Below are 20,225 nucleotides of genomic sequence, written 5' to 3' on the forward strand. Positions count from 1 at the left end.
ATATGGACATAATGAAAGGGATATTTGGCCTCCTGTGGGTCATTTATAAACCTTTGATCATGATGCTATTGTGCAGAAAACTGTTTGGAGCTTGTTTCACAATAGAAGGGGAAGTTATTCTGGGGATATGAATGGTTGCTTTCAAGTATATCAGGAGGCCCAGCCATCAAGACTTTCCCTTCTCATTTTCCCCCATAGTAAGGTCAGATATGTTACCCATGTGTTTGCTAAAAACGACTTCCTCCTGGAGATCCAAGGATGTCCAGCCCAACGACTCCCAACACGTGTCTGCGACAAGCAGCGACATAAAAGCATTTGCAATATTTAAGTCAGAGCTTCCTTTGATTCTTCCGCAGCAGCGGGGCTGCAGAGGGCTCAGACAATGACATCCAGGGAGACCGTCCGTCCACAATCCACTGCTAAAACAACTGTGTGTCTGGTCCCTGCTCCTCCTGTCCACATGTCGAAGTGTCCTTGGGCAAGACACTGAACCCTACATTGCCTCCAATGAGTTGGTTGGTGTGAGCTTGCCACCATTGGTGTGTGAATGTGGGAAGTGAGGACGCTGGCGTCGACTGTTCGCCGCTTCACCTCCCAATGTATGAATGAATGAACCATTGTAAAGCGCTTTGAGCACTTGGAAAAGCGCTATAAAAATGCAATTCATTCATTATTATTATTATGGTGCAACTTTACAGTTTGAAAATGTGATGCCACAATGATGGACTTGACTGCAATTACAAGCATCAGTTGTGTTTAAATCATTCGTATCAACAGTGTGAGTAAACAGTGAGTGCTGCCACACCTCACATTTGTTGAGAAACATTTCAAGCTTTCCATGGTACTGCACATGCCCTTGGGTCAACCCCTGTGATTGTATTTGTGACACAGTATGACTGACTGGATTGAGTCATGAACAGAATCGGGTCATTCATGTGAATGTGGCTCACATCCTAGCCTAGCTCATTATGTAACATTCCTGTCTACAGAATCTTTGACCTCCTGCCCTTTGGTTTTGATTGTGAACAATTGTGTGTTTACTATGTGCAAACTTGGGTGCGTGTGTGCGTGTCTGAATGCGAGCATGTTTGCACACTTGCACTTGGTACTGTACGTTTGGTTCTCACAAGGATAGATGGATGAGAAAAGTCATATGAAAGAGAGGAAGTGTTTCGACAAGGTATTTTAATGTTAAGCTCGCTTATTATTAATTTTAGATTAAAGGTCAAGGTGGTTTAGGATTTAGTGGTGGGGAAAGAATGGAAAATGGTACAGCATGCATGTGTGTGTGTGTGTGTGTGTGTGTGTGTGTGTGTGTGTGTGTGTGTGTGTGTGTGTGTGTGTGTGTGTGTGTGTGTGTGTGTGTGTGTGTGTGTGAGTGAGAAAGAGAGAGAGATCATTAATTCATCCATTCATCCATGATTTAACCTTTTACTCAGATTATTATTTATTGTCATAAATTATGATGGTGGATTTCAGCCTGTATAATGGTGCAGCAGAAAATACATTGCCATAGTAATCAATGGCAGGTCTCATAGAAATGTCCCTCAATTACCCAAAATGTGTATGACATATAGACATAGAAGCCTAAAACTACCAAACATCTTTGTTAAAAGGGTAGGTTTATGTAACCTGACTCCGCCAGATGGGGCAGCAGAGAGTACACTGGGTTCACCCCTCCTGCTCCCATCTGGGAACTCTCAGGCAGACTTGATGCCCGCAAAACGGCCTGGCCAATCAGCAGCAGCTATCCCGCCTCTAGCTGCTGCTGATTGGCCAGGCCGTGTTGTGGCCGGGCATCAAGTCTGCCTGAGAGTTCCCAGATGGGAGCAGGAGGGGGGAACCCAGTGTACTCTCTGCTGCCCCATCTGGCGAAGTCAGGTTAAGGTTTATGGTGCTCTTTTAAAAGCGCCAGTAGAGTAGACTGTGGTCATCTCAGGGGGTCAGGGAGAGCATTCCAGAGATGAGGAGCAGCCGAGCAAAATGTCGCCCATAATGCAGAGAGTTGGTCCTGGCAGGGCAATGGAGAAGGTTGGGGTTGGCAGAGAGGTTTTGAACAGAGGATTGTGGGGTGAGAAGTTCTTTGAGGTAGGAGGGAGCATTGCCATGGATGCACTGATGGGTCACAAGGGAGGTTTTGCTATTCAGCCTTGGAGGAGATGGGGAGCCAGTGTAGTGAACGATATATCTTTTATTTACTCTTCCACATGCTGTAAATAACAACAGACATGGATTCACTCCAAATGCCAAATTGTCAGGTCCGTTCAGAGCCCAACACATAGAGGCCAGTGGCTCTTCCAGGTCACTGGGAATGCTTCCAATGGGCGAATTTGTGCCCTAGAAACAGAACTGTAATGAAATAATGTACGATATAAGCCAAAACGACTTTGAAATGCTGAGAGGTACTGATCCCAAGAGACCCCTGTAATAGAGTGTCTTCTAGGTGAAAGAGCATGCCACTGAGTCCCAGAATATTACAACCCCTGTGTGGCTTCAGTACCAGAAATACATACAGATCAACTGTTGATAATAGCAAATTGTTTTTACGATAACATCGTCTTCCAACCGAAGATGATGGCCCTTCCAAATTGTATTTAGGAAATAGTTAAACAAATGGCCTCTTGGGTAGAAGATGTTTTAGGCTTTGTTCCAAATCTGTCTGTTCTTGTGAATGAAGACAAAATCCTTCTACACTGTTAATTGAAAACAGCAGGAGAGACACAAACCACTTCCATGTTTGGACCTCCGCTTACAGCATGGTACCACTACCACAATATCCATCACCTGTGACAGTGAGTGCACAAAGTTGACACATTATATTAATGGGTGAGGATCCAGTGGATTATTCTCTGAAACACCCTGTGTAACATATACATTGGACCAGTGTTGTATTGTAATGTTTTGGAATGCTGCCTGTAGTGTGTTATGACAGCTAGATACTTACTGGTAATAAAGCAAACATAGCTGCAGCTACTTAAGCCTGCCTTTCATTGCATAACAAACAGTGAAAATATCTAAGCTACAAGCTCACAGCGTGTTGCATTGCGACGTGTTGTGAGCTTATAGATCTGCTAAAAACATTATTTATTTTTAATTGATTTCCACCTATAAGACATACCCACGATAGGTACGCCAGGGTTATACTGTAGTTGGGGCAAAAAATTACCTGCAAATCTCTTCACCCCTCACACACGCACGCACGCACGCACGCACGCACGCACGCACACACACACACACACACACACACACACACACACACACACACACACACACACACACACACACACACACACACACACACACACACACACAAACACACTTCTCCATCATTTTGCACTAGTTCTTTTCTATATGGATTACTCTAATGGAAATGTTCAGTGTTTTATATATTTTGTATTCATCTTGTTTTTTATTATGATGCATGTTCATCCTGCATTATGAAACAAAGTAGATCAGTCACAAGCAGAGGTCCGCCCGCCCCCCAGGGGAGGTCCGCCCGCCCCCCAGGGGAGGTCCGCCCGCCCCCCAGGCCCGCCCCCCAGGCCCGCCCCCCAGGGGATACAACTCTATCTGTTGTGAGGTAGAAGATTTAAAACGAATTGCACAATATCATCACTAACTTTCCAGTCTATTACTTAAGAAATCCTTATCTAAATCTACTTACTCTAATTACTTATTCTATCATCATATCCTGTCCTCACTGAGAAATATTACAGCTGTGCCAGAGATTTTGTTTCCATCCACAGTCTCTTTCTCACATTTTCTATTTCAAGCACTCCCAGTTTGATATGTGTTAGGCGACAAACCCCGATTTAATGGGGTTAAATGAGTGTAAGGAACACTTAACCTATCTTTATGTAATTTGTCCTAATGCTCTTGTAGATCTGCTATTTTCAAAAGATTTATATACATTTGAAATTTTTATATGGGACATTCTGCATGATGATGAGTACTTGATAACAATACTTTTGTAAGTATTGTACATTTTGAATTCCAGACTTTTACAGAATAGTTTTATATTGCAGTATTGATACTTTTACTTAAGTAAAACATTTGAGTACATTTTTCACCACTGACATTAGACACAGTTCAGTGTTAACCCATTTTGGGCGGGAACCCCTTTTGGTGTTAGCATTATGTCATGCTTTAGCTATTGAAAAATAGCAGATCTACAAGCTCATAGCGCGTCACCGAGTGGCGCGCTACGAGCTTGTAGGTCTGCTATTTTTGAAAAATCAAAGAACGACTGACATAGAAACATAGCTTTTTCAGAAAACTGTCAGGATGTAGAAGACATTTTTAGAATCCGATCTCAGGTAAAACATTTTTCACCACTGACATTAGACACAGTTCAGTGTTAAGGCAGTTCAGGTGTCAGACCATATACTCTAGTCCTAGTGTCACAAGGTGAAACTGTATCAAAACAAGTCAAGCTGTACCAAAACAATATAGGGCTTATTGCCGCTTAAGCAATATGACTCTTATAACATAAAGCTAAATCTCAGAACATATCCTAAAGCAAAAGAGAAGGTTGCTTGAGGCAAATATAATAATAATAATAATATGTAATTCTACCACAATTCTTCATCAAAATGCAGAGTGAGTAGATAGAAATTGTGCCATCTTACAAGGAACATGCATTATTAGTGAGGACCAATTACATGAAGATAATATTGAAAATGGGTGATGCGCTCTGTCACGGGGCAACCCGTGCCCTATAAATGATGATTGTTTGGCACCTGGCTCTCCTGCAGTACTGGTGATCCTCTTGACTGAGTGGAGGAAGGTACCAAGTGCTATAGAGAGCAGGAGGGGTGTCTGTCTGGGTTACAAGAGCTCTTGTGTTATGTTTTCTATTTAGCTTGATGTTGTGGCGCATCGCCGCGCATGTAATGTATTTGAATGGGTAATTAGGTAATTGTGTAAGTTAACTCATGGGCCGTAGTTAGCCAGATGTTGAGTTAAATGTGTTGCCAATTACAGAACTGTTCCTTGGTATTGTCTTGCCTAGTATAAGAGGGACGCTGCAGGGGCAGTGAGTCAGTTCAGTTGGGCTTGAGGCAACACCCAGGGAGAGCTACTAGGGGGCCCTTGATGGAAGGGTTATATCCTAATAGAGTTTCTCAAGTTCTGGGTTTGGTTTCCTAATTTGCTTTCAAGTAATTTTCTGTCTTTTGTAAGTTTAGTCTTCAGTGTTTATTTTGTTTGTCAGGCCTGTGTGTCCACTGTAAATACACTGCAACCGGGGGAAATAAAACGCCCTAAGAGGTATTGCTGGAGTCTGTCACTTTTTGGAGCCTTGGCCACTCGGCCAACTTTACATGTGGTGGCAGCGGAAAAGGAAAAAGTAAGGGCAGTCCAGAATGCCTCCATCACCACCAGCAGCAAGCCACGCTCTTGAAGGAAGAGGGTGCCACAGGGAGGGGCCGTCAGGAAGGCTTCCAACCCAGGATGGACACGACCACTTCCCAAGGGGCAAGTTCGGCAACCAGGTCAGGCGGCCTGAGTCATTCATCATGCAGCAATCTCAACCACCAGCTCGACCCGCTTCAATGGACATGGAAGCAGCCAGGGCACAGCCAAGGGCCGTGCTGGGGCAGTGCGGCCTGTCGGGGGCAGCGACGGATCGGCAGCGGCAGCAGGATCGGCAGCAGCAGGGATGCCAGGAGCAGCCAATTCAGCCAAGGCTCAAGGTTGTTCTGGCAATGTGGCTTTCCACCTCTGGGTAGGAAAGGTTCGGAAGTTACAGAAGACTTCCTTTCCAGAACGCCACAGGGGGCGTCATCTGAAGGGGGGGGGGGGAAATGTCACGGGGCAACCCATGCCCTATAAACATACATTGATGGAGAACAATGCTCATACCTAAATTACACAGTTGCAGCCCTAACTTTGCCGGCCGGCGTGGAAGACTGTGTTAATGGACATATTTAGTGCATATTTTTATTATTGTAGCTTAGTGAATTGTAAAAGAGAACTTTGCAAATATTGTCACAGCATATATGTTTGGTGTCATTGGTGTTTAATGATGATTGTTTGGCACCTGGCTCTCCTGCAGTACTGGTGATCCTCTTGACTGAGTGGAGGAAGGTACCAAGTGCTATAAAGAGCAGGAGGGGTGTCTGTCTGGGTTACAAGAGCTCTTGTGTTATGTTTTCTATTTAGCTTGATGTTTTGGCGCATCGCCGCGCATGTAATGTATTTGAATGGGTTTAGTAAACCTAGGTAATTGTGTAAGTTAACTCATGGGCCGTAGTTGGCCAGATGTTGAGTGTAAAGTTGGCCACTCGGCCAACTTTACACGCTCATTTAATATTAGTGGAACATTTGGTTCCAATTGCACATTCTCAGAGTTCCTAACTATCAATCACTTAGCTGGGGACTCCCCCCCCCCCCCCCCCCCCCCCCCCCCCCCCCCCCCCCCCCCCCCCCCCGCCGCCCCGAAACAATTAATCCCCACGTTGAGAACCACAATTTGTGCCTGAATATATTGTCCCTGTCCCCATCTTGTAGATGTTTGTCCTGTGCCATGGCCTGCTGCAGCTCACGCAGCTCATGTACAGCTCCTACTTCAAAAGCACCATCACCACCATCGAGAGACGCTTCGGCCTCAGCAGCTACTCTTCAGGAACCATTTCCTCTCTGCATGAGGTAGGAGCCAAGCACAACAGTCCTGCACAAGTTAGGCTAGTGAGAGATTTATCTTGCGGATGCTGACAAGCAAAAAAAAAGAAGAATTGCACGAACAAGCGCGCTATCGCAATCACACATCCTGACAACTCAACTGGGACCTGCACATTTTGGAACAATCTTTTCACTCTGGCAGGCGGGCAAAGAAGGGCCATGAAAGAATAGCTTGTATGCTTATCTAAATGGTTAACACTGATACTGAATTTCCCAGTATTTGTTTTTTTTGTTTTAATCATGGATATGATCCATGGTTTCTGAATAAAGCTTTTGATGTCATCTTCCATCCGTCACCCGTCAATTACCACACTGCTCAAGCTCTCCATCCCTCAAGCCTAACTTAGGCTCTATATCGCACTACAAGCTCACAACACGGCGCATCTGCAACACGTTGAAATCTTGTGAGCTTTACACAAAGTATATCAGGATTATATTTCTTTTTCTGGAACATAATTTGTAATGTGTCTGTTTTCAGGTCGGTAACACTGTGCTGATAGTGTTTGTCAGTTACTTTGGGAGCCGGGTTCACCGACCCAGATTCATCGGGGTAGGAGGCCTGCTGATGTCCATCAGCGCCATGATGCTGACACTACCTCACTTCTTGTCTGACGACTATGTGTATAACTCTGTTTTACACGGTAAGAGTATAGAGTATGTTTCAACACAAATCAGCATATAAGGCAGCGATGCTGTCTCTTTTTACACAGACTGAGTCAGTCCAGACCAGAGAATGTACAAATATGCCACCACATTGCAATTTATGAGACCTTGTATTTACTCTCGAGTATTGAGGCATTTTGCTTATGTCACCAGAGCAATTTATGACATGCAATTTTAGAAGAAGCTGCGCTTCCTAGTTCACCCACATTAATTATAAGCATATTGGAGTGAGGATTACAAATCTCAGAGAGCTATAGTGTGTAAGACCATTGTCTTGTGACCTGACGTTCTTTGGACATCAAGAAAAAGGAGGAAATACCGGTTTAGGGATATAAGCCTTTTTTTTAGGACGTGGCAACGAAGCGGCCATATATTTATGTATGTATGTCGAGTAGACCATCTGTATGTCCAAACAAAGGGACAGCAAACGACACGTCACCTCATGCTGCAAAGTTCACGTTGGCGCACTATTACATTGTTGCTGCTTCGTTAGCAAACTGCACAGCTAGTAAGTTGCTTATACTGTACATATACCGGTACTGTAGTTACAGTTAGAACAGGGAAGCCACACATTTATTTAGAGAGAATTGCAAAATAAGCTAAAAGTATAATTGGGAGGAGGAGAGGTGCAGCTATGTTGGGGCATGTGATAAACTGTGTTGTGGAACGGTGACTCTGTCCACAGCAGTTGCTCAAGAACTCATAATGCTTGACTTGGTTGCATGCGATTTAGCCAATAGGAGATCTACAAGCTAACAACCTGTCGCACTGTGGCATGATGTGAGCTTGTTAATCTGCTATTTTCAGTGTGCGACACCGTCACACAAATAAGTATATATCACCCTTAAGGAGTAAGAATTATGTAAGGTATTTTAGGTTTTTGTGCCATGGAGTTGAGTGGAGCACTATAGGGATGCCTGAAGAGGTTTTTGGAAAGCCTGCAGGTGCTCTCCAGTTGAACCCTTTGCATAAATCATCTGGATCGCCCTAATCTCCGTGCTCTTGAGGGAAGCCAAAGAGATTAGACTGATCTCCCGGGCAGTTAATTTACCTCGACAACATTCCCTCTCCGAAACCAGCTTAAGCCCTTCTCGGCCTCATACGGTGCTCGGTCAAAGGAACTTCAGGAAATTAAACTAGTCAGTCTGTCTACATTCAGTGGGTTGCAAATGCAATTAATTAATATTCTCTTTGCTCTCTCTCTCTCTCTCTCTCTCTCTCTCTCTCTCTCCCTGTTTTGTATGGTATCGTGGTCCCCAGATCGCCACGACATTTGCAACCCTCAGATGAATTCCAGCGCTGCAGGGTCGTGTGGCAGCGATGAGACGAAGCGCCTGGCTGATGATAAGACCAACCTGTGGCTGCTTATGAGCAGTGCCCAGCTGCTCTTTGGCGTGGGGTCAGTACCCATCCAGCCTTTCGGAATCTCCTACATCGATGACTTCGCAGGGCCGAACAACTCCCCCCTCTACATAGGTGAGTGACCTGCGGTTCAATGATAGATCTATTGGTTTAGATAAAGAGAACACAATCCTGGGCACGATCTCAGGGCCATGGTGCCATGCTGGGTTATTCCGCAGCCCGTGTTGAATCGTCCGGACCCAAGCGCTTGGAGGGGAGGGGGCATATAGATGCATATAGATGATACTCGATTTGGCCTCAAAAGCAGGGGCATCAGCCTTTTTTGTTTTGAATTAGAAATGTCTCCTGAAATGGGGGGGTGGGGGGGGCTTTAGCATTATGTTAATATGTAAGAAAGTTTGCACGAGATATTAGATTTCTGGATGTGTATCATCATGAAGATGTTCTGGTTTCATACCTGTGCCATATCGCAGTAGTTCTCAAAGTGGGGCCCGGGGATAATTTGGGGGTCCTTGACTTGAAATAGTTTGCGAACCTCTGTCCTATCGAATCCCTGTCTCACAGCCTGTCTCTGTGCCCTGCAGCCATTCTCTTTGCGGTCTCGACATTTGGGCCCGCCTTCGGTTTCCTGATGGGTGCAGCGGTGTTGAAGATCTATGTGGATGTGGACCGAACTGGCTCAGGTACTGGTTCTGAATACATTCAATGGGACATCATCAGGATGCCAAGGTAGACTGAGGTGGATGGAGTTGTGCAGTACAGTGTTGAGGTCAGGAACCAACATAACCCTTTTGTCATAAAATGTGTTCTTTATCCATGACTTGATTATTTTTTTGAGAGGGACACTATATCATAATGAACAAGGCATTCAAATACAGTACAGTAGGCTACTGTACCGTACCGTACTGTTAGGAATGTGCAGTGTAAATATAAAGGCGTTAGCAAGAATAATACTTTTCATCCCTAGTCCTTGTGACCTTGTTAGATAACATTACAAACCATCACACCCATTGGTGGAGAGACAGTAATGTTCTCTCTCTCTCTCTGGGTGTCTGCAGTGAGCCATGAGGAGCTGATCCCCAGTGACCCACGCTGGGTGGGGGCGTGGTGGATGGGCCTGATCATCATCTCCGTCTGCCTGGCTCTCACCTCCATACCATACTTCTTCTTTCCACGGAACATGCCTCAGGAATTTGTAAGTAACAATGTCACTCATTTCTGTAAAAGCGGGAGGTTCTGTTGTGTTTGGGTGTCCTCCTGTTTCACGTCATGTTTTGCTGACATCTACTGGCCTGATATCAACACTACATTTGTTTATTTTCAATGTTCAGCACATGATAAGGACTGCCTAGGTCTGAGCTGCAAGATATCAGATTGTTGCAGATTGAATCAAGGCCAAGGTAGAAGATGCCTTTATCACATTCTAGCTCACCATCGATAGATGATTAATTGATGTCAACTCCCTGCTCATAAAAATATTTAAAACTGGGTGCAGAAACAGTTCACAAGAGATAAGATAAAAGCCAGTTGCTCAAGGGGATTTTTCCACCTCTCTCTTTGTCTCCACCAGGCCGAAGGCATGGGGAGAGAGTATGTTTTGCACTCCGTCCGTGTGTGTGTGTGTGTGTGTCCGTCCGTGTGTGTGTCCGTCCGTTACCAGCTAATCTCCGGCACCGTTAACCCGGTCGATGCCACACTTTGCACACACACTCCCTGGATGCCAACGATGAACCTCTGCCCCACATTTTCCAGAACGGCCTGTTATAGCGCCACCATGAGGCAGCTTTTCACATGTTTTACCTAAAACTGCACCGATCTGCGTGAAACGTTGCATGCACACTCCCTAGAGGCCAAGGACATACCGTTGACCTGCATTTTCCGCATCTGTCTTTTATAGCGCCACCAGGAGGCCGACTTTTGTAAAACACATTTTTTGATATTACTCCTCCAGATTCTGTCCAAAAATCTCACAAATCGTTACACACTATCTCTATAGTCATGTGCTCAAGTCGGATCTGTCCGATATTTCATATTCCATCCTAATTGGCTATAATTAGCTTTCACAGTTTGCAAGATTGCCCCGTTTTGAACAAAAGCCTCAAATCATGAACGCAGCATGCAATTTACGTGAAATCTTTCACACATTTTCTTACTAGGCTGAGGAATATATCCCACCCTTTTCACATTGGCCTGTTATAGCGCCACCAACAGGTTGATTTTTGCAAAACACATTTTTGGAACAAAATGCCTCAAAAACATGTTTATATTAATCCTAAACATTTTGCCAAACATCTCACACAGTCCTATCCTCCTGGTGGAGACCTGTGCCCAGAAGGGCACTTTTTCTAGTTTAAACTGTATTGGCATGGTTGTCTCATCTTGTGGTGTACAGGACTTGACCGGCCAATTATAAATAAAGAAATCTGAGCCCAGGTCTCTTGCATATTATGCATCTCTCCTATATTATGCATCCAGTAATGCTCTCCACAACACTGAATGTATTGTAATCTATTACTTCCTAGGTGACTGTGACTGAAACAGACTTAAATGAAGACCCAAAGAAAACAGATGCCACTTTGCTTGACTCCGTGAAGGGTAGGTTGTGTACAACATTGGCAGATGTACAGTATATATGTACTGGGCTGGCTATACCTGGATGTTTTCCCAATTGTTTTCCAAAATGTTAAAATGAACAAACGTGTGTGTGTGTGTGGTGTGTGTGTGTTTGCATGTGATCAGCATTCCCCAGGCTGTTTGTACGCCTCTTGCTCAGCCCTCTCTTCCTCATACTGGTCCTGGCGCAGTGCTGTTTTTCATCGGTCATTGCTGGTCTCGCTACCTTCCTTCCTTCGTTTCTGGAACGCCAGTATAGCTCCTCAGCTTCCTACAGCAGCATGCTCATGGGTATGTGGATTGTATCACTGCATTATAGCCTATACAACATGGCCCAGAAGGTTTGCTTATTCTAGATACAAGATCTCTATTGTTACATTGTTTTGTTACATTGATTCAAAATAGTACCTAAAGATAAATAATAATAAAATAGCGAAGTATGTAGTTTAGTCATGGCACAACTTGACGCTAGCTTGACGGTATAGCTTATTTTATTAATTTTGTTCTGACAGAAAACATTTTCTTACCTATAACAGCAAGTATAAAAACATTCTCTCTACAGTTATTGACTGGCTGCACCTGTTATTTTCTGTCTGCCAAATTAGCGATAAGCAAATAGTTGGCCAAAGCATCGGTGTGCGTGGGTAGTTCTTGGTGTCTCTGTCACAATCACCCGCCTGATTGCATTGAATATGTACTGTAGTCTATACAGGGGAGCACAACAGGTGCAGCAATTTGCTGATTACTGGGCCAGTGAATGAGACAAGCAAGTGCAATAAATAACTACCATACCAACCATTATCACAAATAGTGAAGACAAAATGTCTCTGTTATGTGTATAATTCAACAGCAAGCTACAGCTAAATACATTCTTTTAGCTACAGAGACATCAGAACTTGTGAGAGTGTTGGAGGTGCAAACAAATTAAGGCTCTTTTTTGTGGCTTGAAGAATGAACATTTGAATGTCCTGTCGGACTGTTGTTGCACCAGAGTTTTTATTTGCACTAGGACAGGAACAGATCTTGCCGTAAACGATACGTCTCACAAACACAATGCTGATAACTGTGTTGTAATCGCCTCCAACCAAGGCAATGGCTTATTTGGCCACACCCCCATATATATCTTTGTGTTTCTCAAAGAATAGTGTGAGAGGCCTGTTATACCGTAGTACAGTGGTTCTCAAAGTGTAGACCGGACCCATTGGGTTCCTTACTCCCTTGATATTGTACCAAATGCACCCTTACAGGTCTGTATCTCTGAGAGTGTACAAAAGTTCATGCACTCTTCTTGAAATTGAAGTATGAGAACCACTGTAGTACTTTTGCAAACAAGTGCATCTCCGCTTGTAGTTAACTGAGTGGTCTGTGGCTGGTGGTATTGTAGGTGCTGTGAACCTGCCGTGTATAGCGGTGGGGATGCTGGTGGGTGGGGTCATCATGAAGAAGGTGGGCCTCTCTCTCAAGGTCATCCCGCGCTACTCGGTGGTCATGCTGGTCGTCTCCACCCTCCTCGTCATTCCTCTGTTCTTCATGGGCTGTCCCACGCAGAAAGTAGCTGAGGTCAACTATCCCACGCAGAAAGTAGCTGAGGTCAACAATCATCAGAATGGGTGAGTGGAAATGGAGCTGTCCCTTCTAAAAAGACATAAGAAAAGTTTGCATTAGGGCTGGGTGATATGACCTATAATATGATGATTATTTCAAACCTTTGCCTTGATTGCGATTAATGAACGATTATTAAAGTAGAGTACTGAAAATAGCAGATCTAAATATAATTATTATATTAAAATAGAGTACTGAAAATTAAATTAAATTATTATTTAAAAAAACACTGCAAATATTTGTTTTTCGATATATTTCCGGTTAATTGCCCAACTCTGTTTGCATCTCATTGATAGTCTAATGTGGTTAAACTAGTTGAAACTTTACAGAAATAACAGTGCTCCACTTTCCTGGGCATTTTTGAGTGGTGTAAACCACTCCTACAACTGGCTTTGTTAGTTTACGTGTCTGTTCGTACCAAAAAATGAGCATGGTTGCTATGGTCACCCAGTTCACACGGGTGTGATTTCATTACGTCAGACATTACATCAGACCACAGTTGATCAGTCTATAAGACCTTACACCACTCAGTTCACACGGGTGTGATTTTTTTTAATTGATAAGCAAGCAGTTACAGTACACACAGCGACCTTTTATTGCTTTAAAGTCAATCGCTAAAGCAATAAGGCTGATAAGAAGTGGCTAATGATTTGATAACCCAAGCAGCATATAAGTAAGTAGTAAGTAGCCTTGCCGAGCCATGAGGCCCATAGGGCAGGAGCCTATCTCCTATTTCTGTAGCGTGAGGCAGCTTGATGTACAAGTACACCCCCTGGACATGACGCTAGTATGTCGCAGGGACTTACCCCCAATCCAACCCTTGATGCTGGGTGCCAACCAAGAGGAGAATTAGCAAGAGAGACCACTTTGCTTTACTTCCTGTATCTGCGTGAGGTGGGCGGTAACATTATTAGGAGACAGGAAGAATGTTGGAGTCTATTCATTTCCAATGGGAGAGTGAACGTGAACACAGCTTCTGAACCATTCCTTAACTCCATGGTCACTGCACTAAATACTGGACCCAATCATCACAAGGCACACAATATTTACAAAATATTCATAGTAAAATGGCTTCTTTTAGCGAGACAAATCAGGAGAAAATCTACTTTGTTAATGAGATTTCTTTATCCCAGTAACAAACTCTCGCGAGATTTGAGATGAGTCCGGAAGCCTCTCTCTGTCCATCTGCAATTTCACGGACAACACATAGGGGGCTCTGACCCCATATTTAAGATGATAATATGTGAATATTATAATGTGAAATGAATGGACATATTTAAAAGGATTAGAAATGATCCTTATGTGCCCAAATTAGAGCTGGCATACTTGGTCTGCATATTGAGACAGGCAGATATGTAGGCACGGTTGAGGAGGATAGATTATGTGTAGTCTGTGTGATCTAAAGGAAATTAAAAATGAAAAGCATTTAGTTTTTTATTGTCCATTCTACAACTCTATTAGGGAGAGACTTTTTAATGAATCATGAATTTATATGGTTGGAGGTTTCGAGAAACTAAAACGACTATTTCAAAAGTACACCTTGTCAGTTGTTTTCAATGTACTTTGTTAAATGACTTGTCAGTGTTGTTGTCTTCTTCTTCTATCGGGTTTCATGGCGGTTGGCAAACCTAAATGGTGCATTACCGCCACCTACTAGACTGAGTGTGGAAACAGTGTTGTTGTCAGGGGGGGAGGGTGGGGGTCGGGGAGAAGCAAACCACGCCTACTATATTTAGGAGACCATTTGTAGGCTTTGTGTACCATTTAGCCTCTAGTGGATCCAATGAAGATGGCCCATCTTCATACATAAACCATCTTTGGTGCCAAGCAGGGAGGCACTGGGTCCCATTTTTTTGAGTCTTTGGTATGACCCGGCCGGGGATCGAACCCCGACCTCCCAGTCTCAGGGCGGACACTCTAACCACAAGGCCACTGAGCTGCAGCATATACAGTACTGATTATGATCATGAATATTATGATTACTGATACTGATTCTAATATTCTATGTTTCTTTGTTGCGACCATAGGTTGCAGTTACTATGAAAACCTGCATTTCCCGCCAGTCGTGTCACGCCTCCATAATGGTCATGCCTTGTGACACGTCACGCCACATCACGCCTCATGACATACTCCATATATGGCTGTCTCCAGTTACTATGAAAACCTCATTTGCCGTCAGTCGTGTCGTGTTCTTTTTAGGCATCAAAAAAGGTCTTAAAAGTCCTTAAATTGTCACTGTCATCTGGGGGCAACATGTGTGGTCCCGACCCACATGTTGAAAAGCACTGAGCTACAGTACCTTGCGTATGTTCACTCCTCCAGCTGAGCTGTGAATGTTGATGTCTCACGCCCGCTGTGGTGCTTTGTCTCAGCAGGTCTGTGCCTGCGTGTTATTCCAACTGCTCCTGCCCAGACAGTGCCTTCAACCCGGTGTGTGGTTCTGATGGTATAGAATACATATCGCCATGCCACGCCGGCTGCACCGACTTCACCAGAGACCCCAACAACACCTACAGGGTTCAGGTCAGTGGTGCAAAAGTAACGAAGTGCATTTACTGACTCATTTACTCACTCCTTATGTACAGTACACACACTGTATAGCCTACTTAAACTCTTATACTGCCGACTCTCGACAGGGTGAGGTTTCAGCATCTTCAACTGATCCTCGTAGCCCCGGCATGGGGGTCGTGGAGGTCTGAGATAACTCCTCTCCTGTACGACCAGCCGTGGCAGCTCCCACTATGGAGGGACCTTCTCACTCAGGCGGGGTTCGAAATATTCCACCCGCAGCCACAGACATTGGATCTATGGGCTTGGCCCGTGAGAGGATGAATCTGTGTGCGGAGGGCCTGCCTCTGAATGTGGTGGCGACAATTCAGGGAGCTAGAGCACACTCTACCAGAAAACAGTATGATGTAGTCTGGAAGGTCTTTGAACGCTGGTGTGCTGGGAGGCCAGGTCAAGTAGTTATTTTCCGGGCCTCGGTGGTGGAGGTCCTGACATTCCTACAGGAGTTTCTAGTCAAAGGGAAGTCCTACTCCACCGTTAAGGTCAACTTGGCGGCCGTTTCGGCCTACCATGTGGGGTTTGGGGACAAGGCGCTGTGTGAAGATCCTCTCGTACGGAAGTTCATGAGAGGAGCAAGGAAAGCGCGCCCGGTGACTAGGTCCATAGTCCCGCCTTGGGATCTGTCCCTGGTGTTGGATGCCCTGTCAAAGGCACCTTTTGAACCACTGGATACGGTGGATCTCAAGTTCCTTACACTTAAGACTGTTCTGTTGATGGCTCTCACGACGACGAAACGTGTCAGTGATATGCAGGCACTTTCGGTCAGTCCGGAGTGTACAGTCTTTAGTGTTGATAGAACTAGAGTTACGGTGAGGCCGAATCCCGCCTTTGTGCCGAAGAACTCTAATTCTGTGTGTGTCCCTGTGGATTTGAGGTCTTTCCACCCACCTTATATATCTTACTGCGTAACCTCCAGTTTCCTTGATTAATCCTGAGGACCCAACGTGAACATCTACTTGCTTCCAAGTTCCAATCTAACGAAAAACAATCTAATGGACGTCTGCTGACTCTGCTCTGCTGTGAACTGGTAATGTGTGAAAATCTAGCACAACTGCGCCGTTCAGTTCACAGTGTGTATGTAGCAGGCAGCTCCGCCCACAGAGGTTGTCGTATTTTAAATAATATATAGAGGGGGAGGTGCGTGTGTGCGTGCAATAGTAATACGTCACACTATCAGTGTTTATATCATTGGCACGTTTGACTGTCAAGGGTTCAGCCTCCAGGAAGAAACCCTAAATACAAAGTTATTACACCATTCCACATAAAAACGACTCCAGGGTGTCTAATGAAGTACTGTCACCTCATAAACACGTGAAAAACTGGATACAAAAATTGTGGCACTCCATCTTTAAGTTGGATATCGGTCAGGATCGGTTTTGATATATTTGTGGTTAATTGTCTAGCCATATACTTCATACATAATAAGATAAAACCCGGGAACACTGATTCAATGTCTTGGTACACCCTCAGCTATGTACAGTAGTACGTAAATTAATACACCCAACACCTTCCTGTCTGTGGGACGGCAGTACAGTGCCAACATGACACGGGTGGTTCATGATCAATGCCCAATCGATGTATACTGTAATTAGTCGCACAGCACAAAGGACACATTTTCACGGGAACAGTCCTACAATACCTAATAATCTACTAGTGAGGACATTGGGAGACTCATAATGGAGCATTAGTCAATTTGACTCGGTGCATAAGCTCACTGTGTGATACTGTAACATAGTCAGGGGTGGCTGCCGCTGGCTTAATGGATTAATACCCAGCAGTCGCAGACTAATTATCTGCCACTGCTTGTGGGACGCTGTCTGGAACTCAGAGAAATGCCAAAGGTTAGATCCGTGAGCTCAGACATTTGAGCAGCACTCAACTTTGGTAGAGTACATGGTATGCTTTTTGCACACTCCTTGTGGGATTTCACACCACAAACCCTCATAATTCCGATATGAGCTAAATCAGCGAATGACCCCTTAAGGGTACATTTGGTACCATGTGTACACTCTCAGAGTTACAGACGTGTAAGTGTCCATTTCGTTCTCAACTATCAATCATGTTGCTGGGGATCCCCCCTCAAAGTCCGCTGGGTGTCTCCACACCCCCATGTCTATTGACATCTTATTAGCATGTTGTGGGCTAGATGTTCCAAAGTTAAACAATATGCAGTGTCCATTGTATAGGTATTGAACAGTGCTTTCTCTCCTACTGTTTACAGTCGTATACCAGCTGCAGGTGTATATCAGACGGGCAGCATCACGCCCGCCCGGGTCCTTGTGCCAACAGCTGTCCTCACTATCTGCTCCCAGTCATGTTAATCTTATCAGCAGCAGGACTGATCGCCAGCCTCACTCACAACCCCCTATATATGATGGTGCTAAGGTAAGGCATTAGATAAGAACTCAACTCAAATCAGACTATATTTGGTCATTACAGAGGCCATTAGCCACTTCAAATGCGTTCAACGCATTCAAGCAGTGACAAAGCAACAGGCTGCAAGCAATTTTCAATAGAAGTCGGCAACATGAAGATATTAACTGACACCCGATACTTGTCAAAGTGAGAGGCGTGTCCTGCAACTTTTTATTGATATAAAATACATGTTTTTTTGTTTGTTTTGATTTCAGAGTTGTTCCCTATGAAGAGAAGTCTTTCGCCATAGGGATTCAGTTTTTACTCATGAGAGTGCTCGGTAAGGGAACACACAAATATCCACATAAGCCAAATACTGTGTCCTTTAATGTGATTATTTACATACTTGTGAATTGATTTCACACCAGAGAGAAAACCAATCATCTCTAAATTTGACATGGATGGACTCCTTTGAAACACATGTTAGAGTGCCCTCTAGTGATTTGAACCACACTCGGATGCAAGTTTCATGGTTTTATCCTGAACCTTTCTTTCTTTCTTTTTTCCTTCCTTCATGTCCAGCCTGGCTACCAGCTCCAGCTTTCTTTGGAATGGCCATTGACACTTCATGTATCAGGTGGAAAGAGGTGTGCGGGAAGAGGTCTAGCTGTGGTTACTATGACAACAACATTTTGAGGAACCGGTAAGAAAACCTATAAGTAATAATAATTCTGAAATAAGTGAACTAACAACCTACAGTAAACAAGGCCAACCTACAGTAGGCATGGCGCATGTGCACAGTTGAGCTGCTGAGCCACAATTAATAGATTGACCTTTTTTTTTCACACATTGTTTTCAGACATTTTAAAATAATAGATCTTACAAGCTCACATTGTGGGCTTGCATCTATCTCCAAATAGCCAAATAACTATATGAGTAAAGTTTTCAAATCATTGTAGTGGAGTAAAAGTATAAATAATGGAAAAAGGTACCTAAAAACTGTAGGCCTACCTACTTAATACAATACATTTACAATGTACCAGTCTTGGCTCAACAAGCAAAGCAACCCATGAGCATTGTTGTACAGCAGCACCCTCAGGTGGACAAATATACAGACAGAGACATACATACAGCTAAACAGACTCATTACAATAGTTTTGTGGTGGTTCAAGTAATACATAATAATAATACTGCTGCTAAGCTATATGGAATATCGAGGATGCTAATGTTATCTCACCCCTGCAGGTACTTGGGCCTACAGGTGGGCTACAAAGTCGCAGGGATTGGCCTCTTGATGCTTCTGGGGTGGAAGGTACAGCGCACCAGTCAGTACAGTCTGGAGAAGAGACCAGAAGGGCCGCTGTGACCCTGTATTAATGACTGAAACCTCTATCTAGAGACCACTGACTGCATGATGATTTCAGCTCCTCCTGGCTCTCAGCTCTGCAGGGGCGTTGACATCTTTGATGGCCTGTGCACTGACTTTTAAAGTCATCGGGATGGCTAAAGCCTGCCTGTTTTGACCTCCACTCAACACAGCACCTGGAAATTCTCAGAACACACATACAACGTATCCATGTTTCAAGTTGTGTTTCATAGCATCACCTCCAGGCTTTGCTGTGAATTGACACTGACCATGGATTCACTGGATTGTGAATTGTCCATTCTTCTGGCATTCTTGTTCGGTACATGGAACCGTTATGAGTACATGTGTCAGTGTCTGATGAGGATGGTTGAAAAGACAAGTGAAAGGAGCGTGACTGATATAATTATCATGTGAAGGATGTGCATTATTCATTGCTTGTTCCTATAAAGCCTCAGTATAGTACTTGCATGTGGGTGTCGTGCACCGAATGTGACCGATCTGCAACCACAACGCATATAGAGAGCTTGTTGATCTCCTATTGTGGGTGCATGACACATGCACAACTAGTATACATAAAGCAGGTGTGCAGGAATTTACACATTCAGGTTTTTGGTTGCAAATGGCAACATAGTTAACACTAGCTTAATATTTAAGTATTTTTTTTTAGAAGTTTGTCTCAAACAGAGGCATAGGTGAAAACCTTATTACCGCTTTGATATATTAGACAACTGTAATCACATTTAATATGAAACTTGGTTTAATCGCTATGCGGTGGATTTTTGAATCCTGAGAACACTGTTAATAACTTGCACCTGCACACTAAGATATGTGCTGGGTTTTTATTTTGTACTGTCTATATTTTAATTATCTACTTTTTTTAATTTTAATTATCTGCATTTTATCGAGCAGAGAATGAGTGTGAAAATAAAAAGGATACAGACTTTCAAACTGACTTTTGAACCTGGCTGGCTGCCATCTCTCTGTCTGTCTGTCTCTCTGTTTCTCTGTCTGCATG

The 20,225-nt window shown here is 44.0% G+C and overlaps 1 protein-coding gene across 3 annotated transcripts; it reads left to right on the top strand.

The window, feature by feature from the left end:
* The first annotated feature begins 5,055 nt into the window (after positions 1-5,055).
* On the top strand, positions 5,056-20,162 carry slco2a1 (solute carrier organic anion transporter family, member 2A1). Of its 3 annotated transcripts, none has more exons than XM_079506713.1 (14): positions 5,056-5,693; positions 6,511-6,648; positions 7,160-7,322; positions 8,605-8,820; positions 9,291-9,389; positions 9,765-9,901; positions 11,229-11,301; positions 11,446-11,610; positions 12,704-12,929; positions 15,294-15,444; positions 17,711-17,874; positions 18,120-18,184; positions 18,427-18,547; positions 19,090-20,162. In XM_079506713.1, exons 1-14 carry the CDS (start codon positions 5,364-5,366, stop codon positions 19,208-19,210), a joined length of 2,169 nt encoding a protein of 722 aa, XP_079362839.1. In that variant the 5' UTR covers positions 5,056-5,363; the 3' UTR covers positions 19,211-20,162. The 3 variants fall into 3 exon arrangements, with proteins under 3 accessions (XP_079362839.1, XP_079362840.1, XP_079362841.1); XM_079506714.1 differs by having other exon boundaries at positions 15,297-15,444; XM_079506715.1 differs by having other exon boundaries at positions 5,523-5,725.
* The last annotated feature ends 63 nt before the right edge of the window (positions 20,163-20,225 follow it).

Source organism: Electrona antarctica, assembly GCF_951216825.1.
Source record: "Electrona antarctica genome assembly, chromosome: 7".
Lineage (NCBI taxonomy): Eukaryota > Metazoa > Chordata > Actinopteri > Myctophiformes > Myctophidae > Electrona > Electrona antarctica.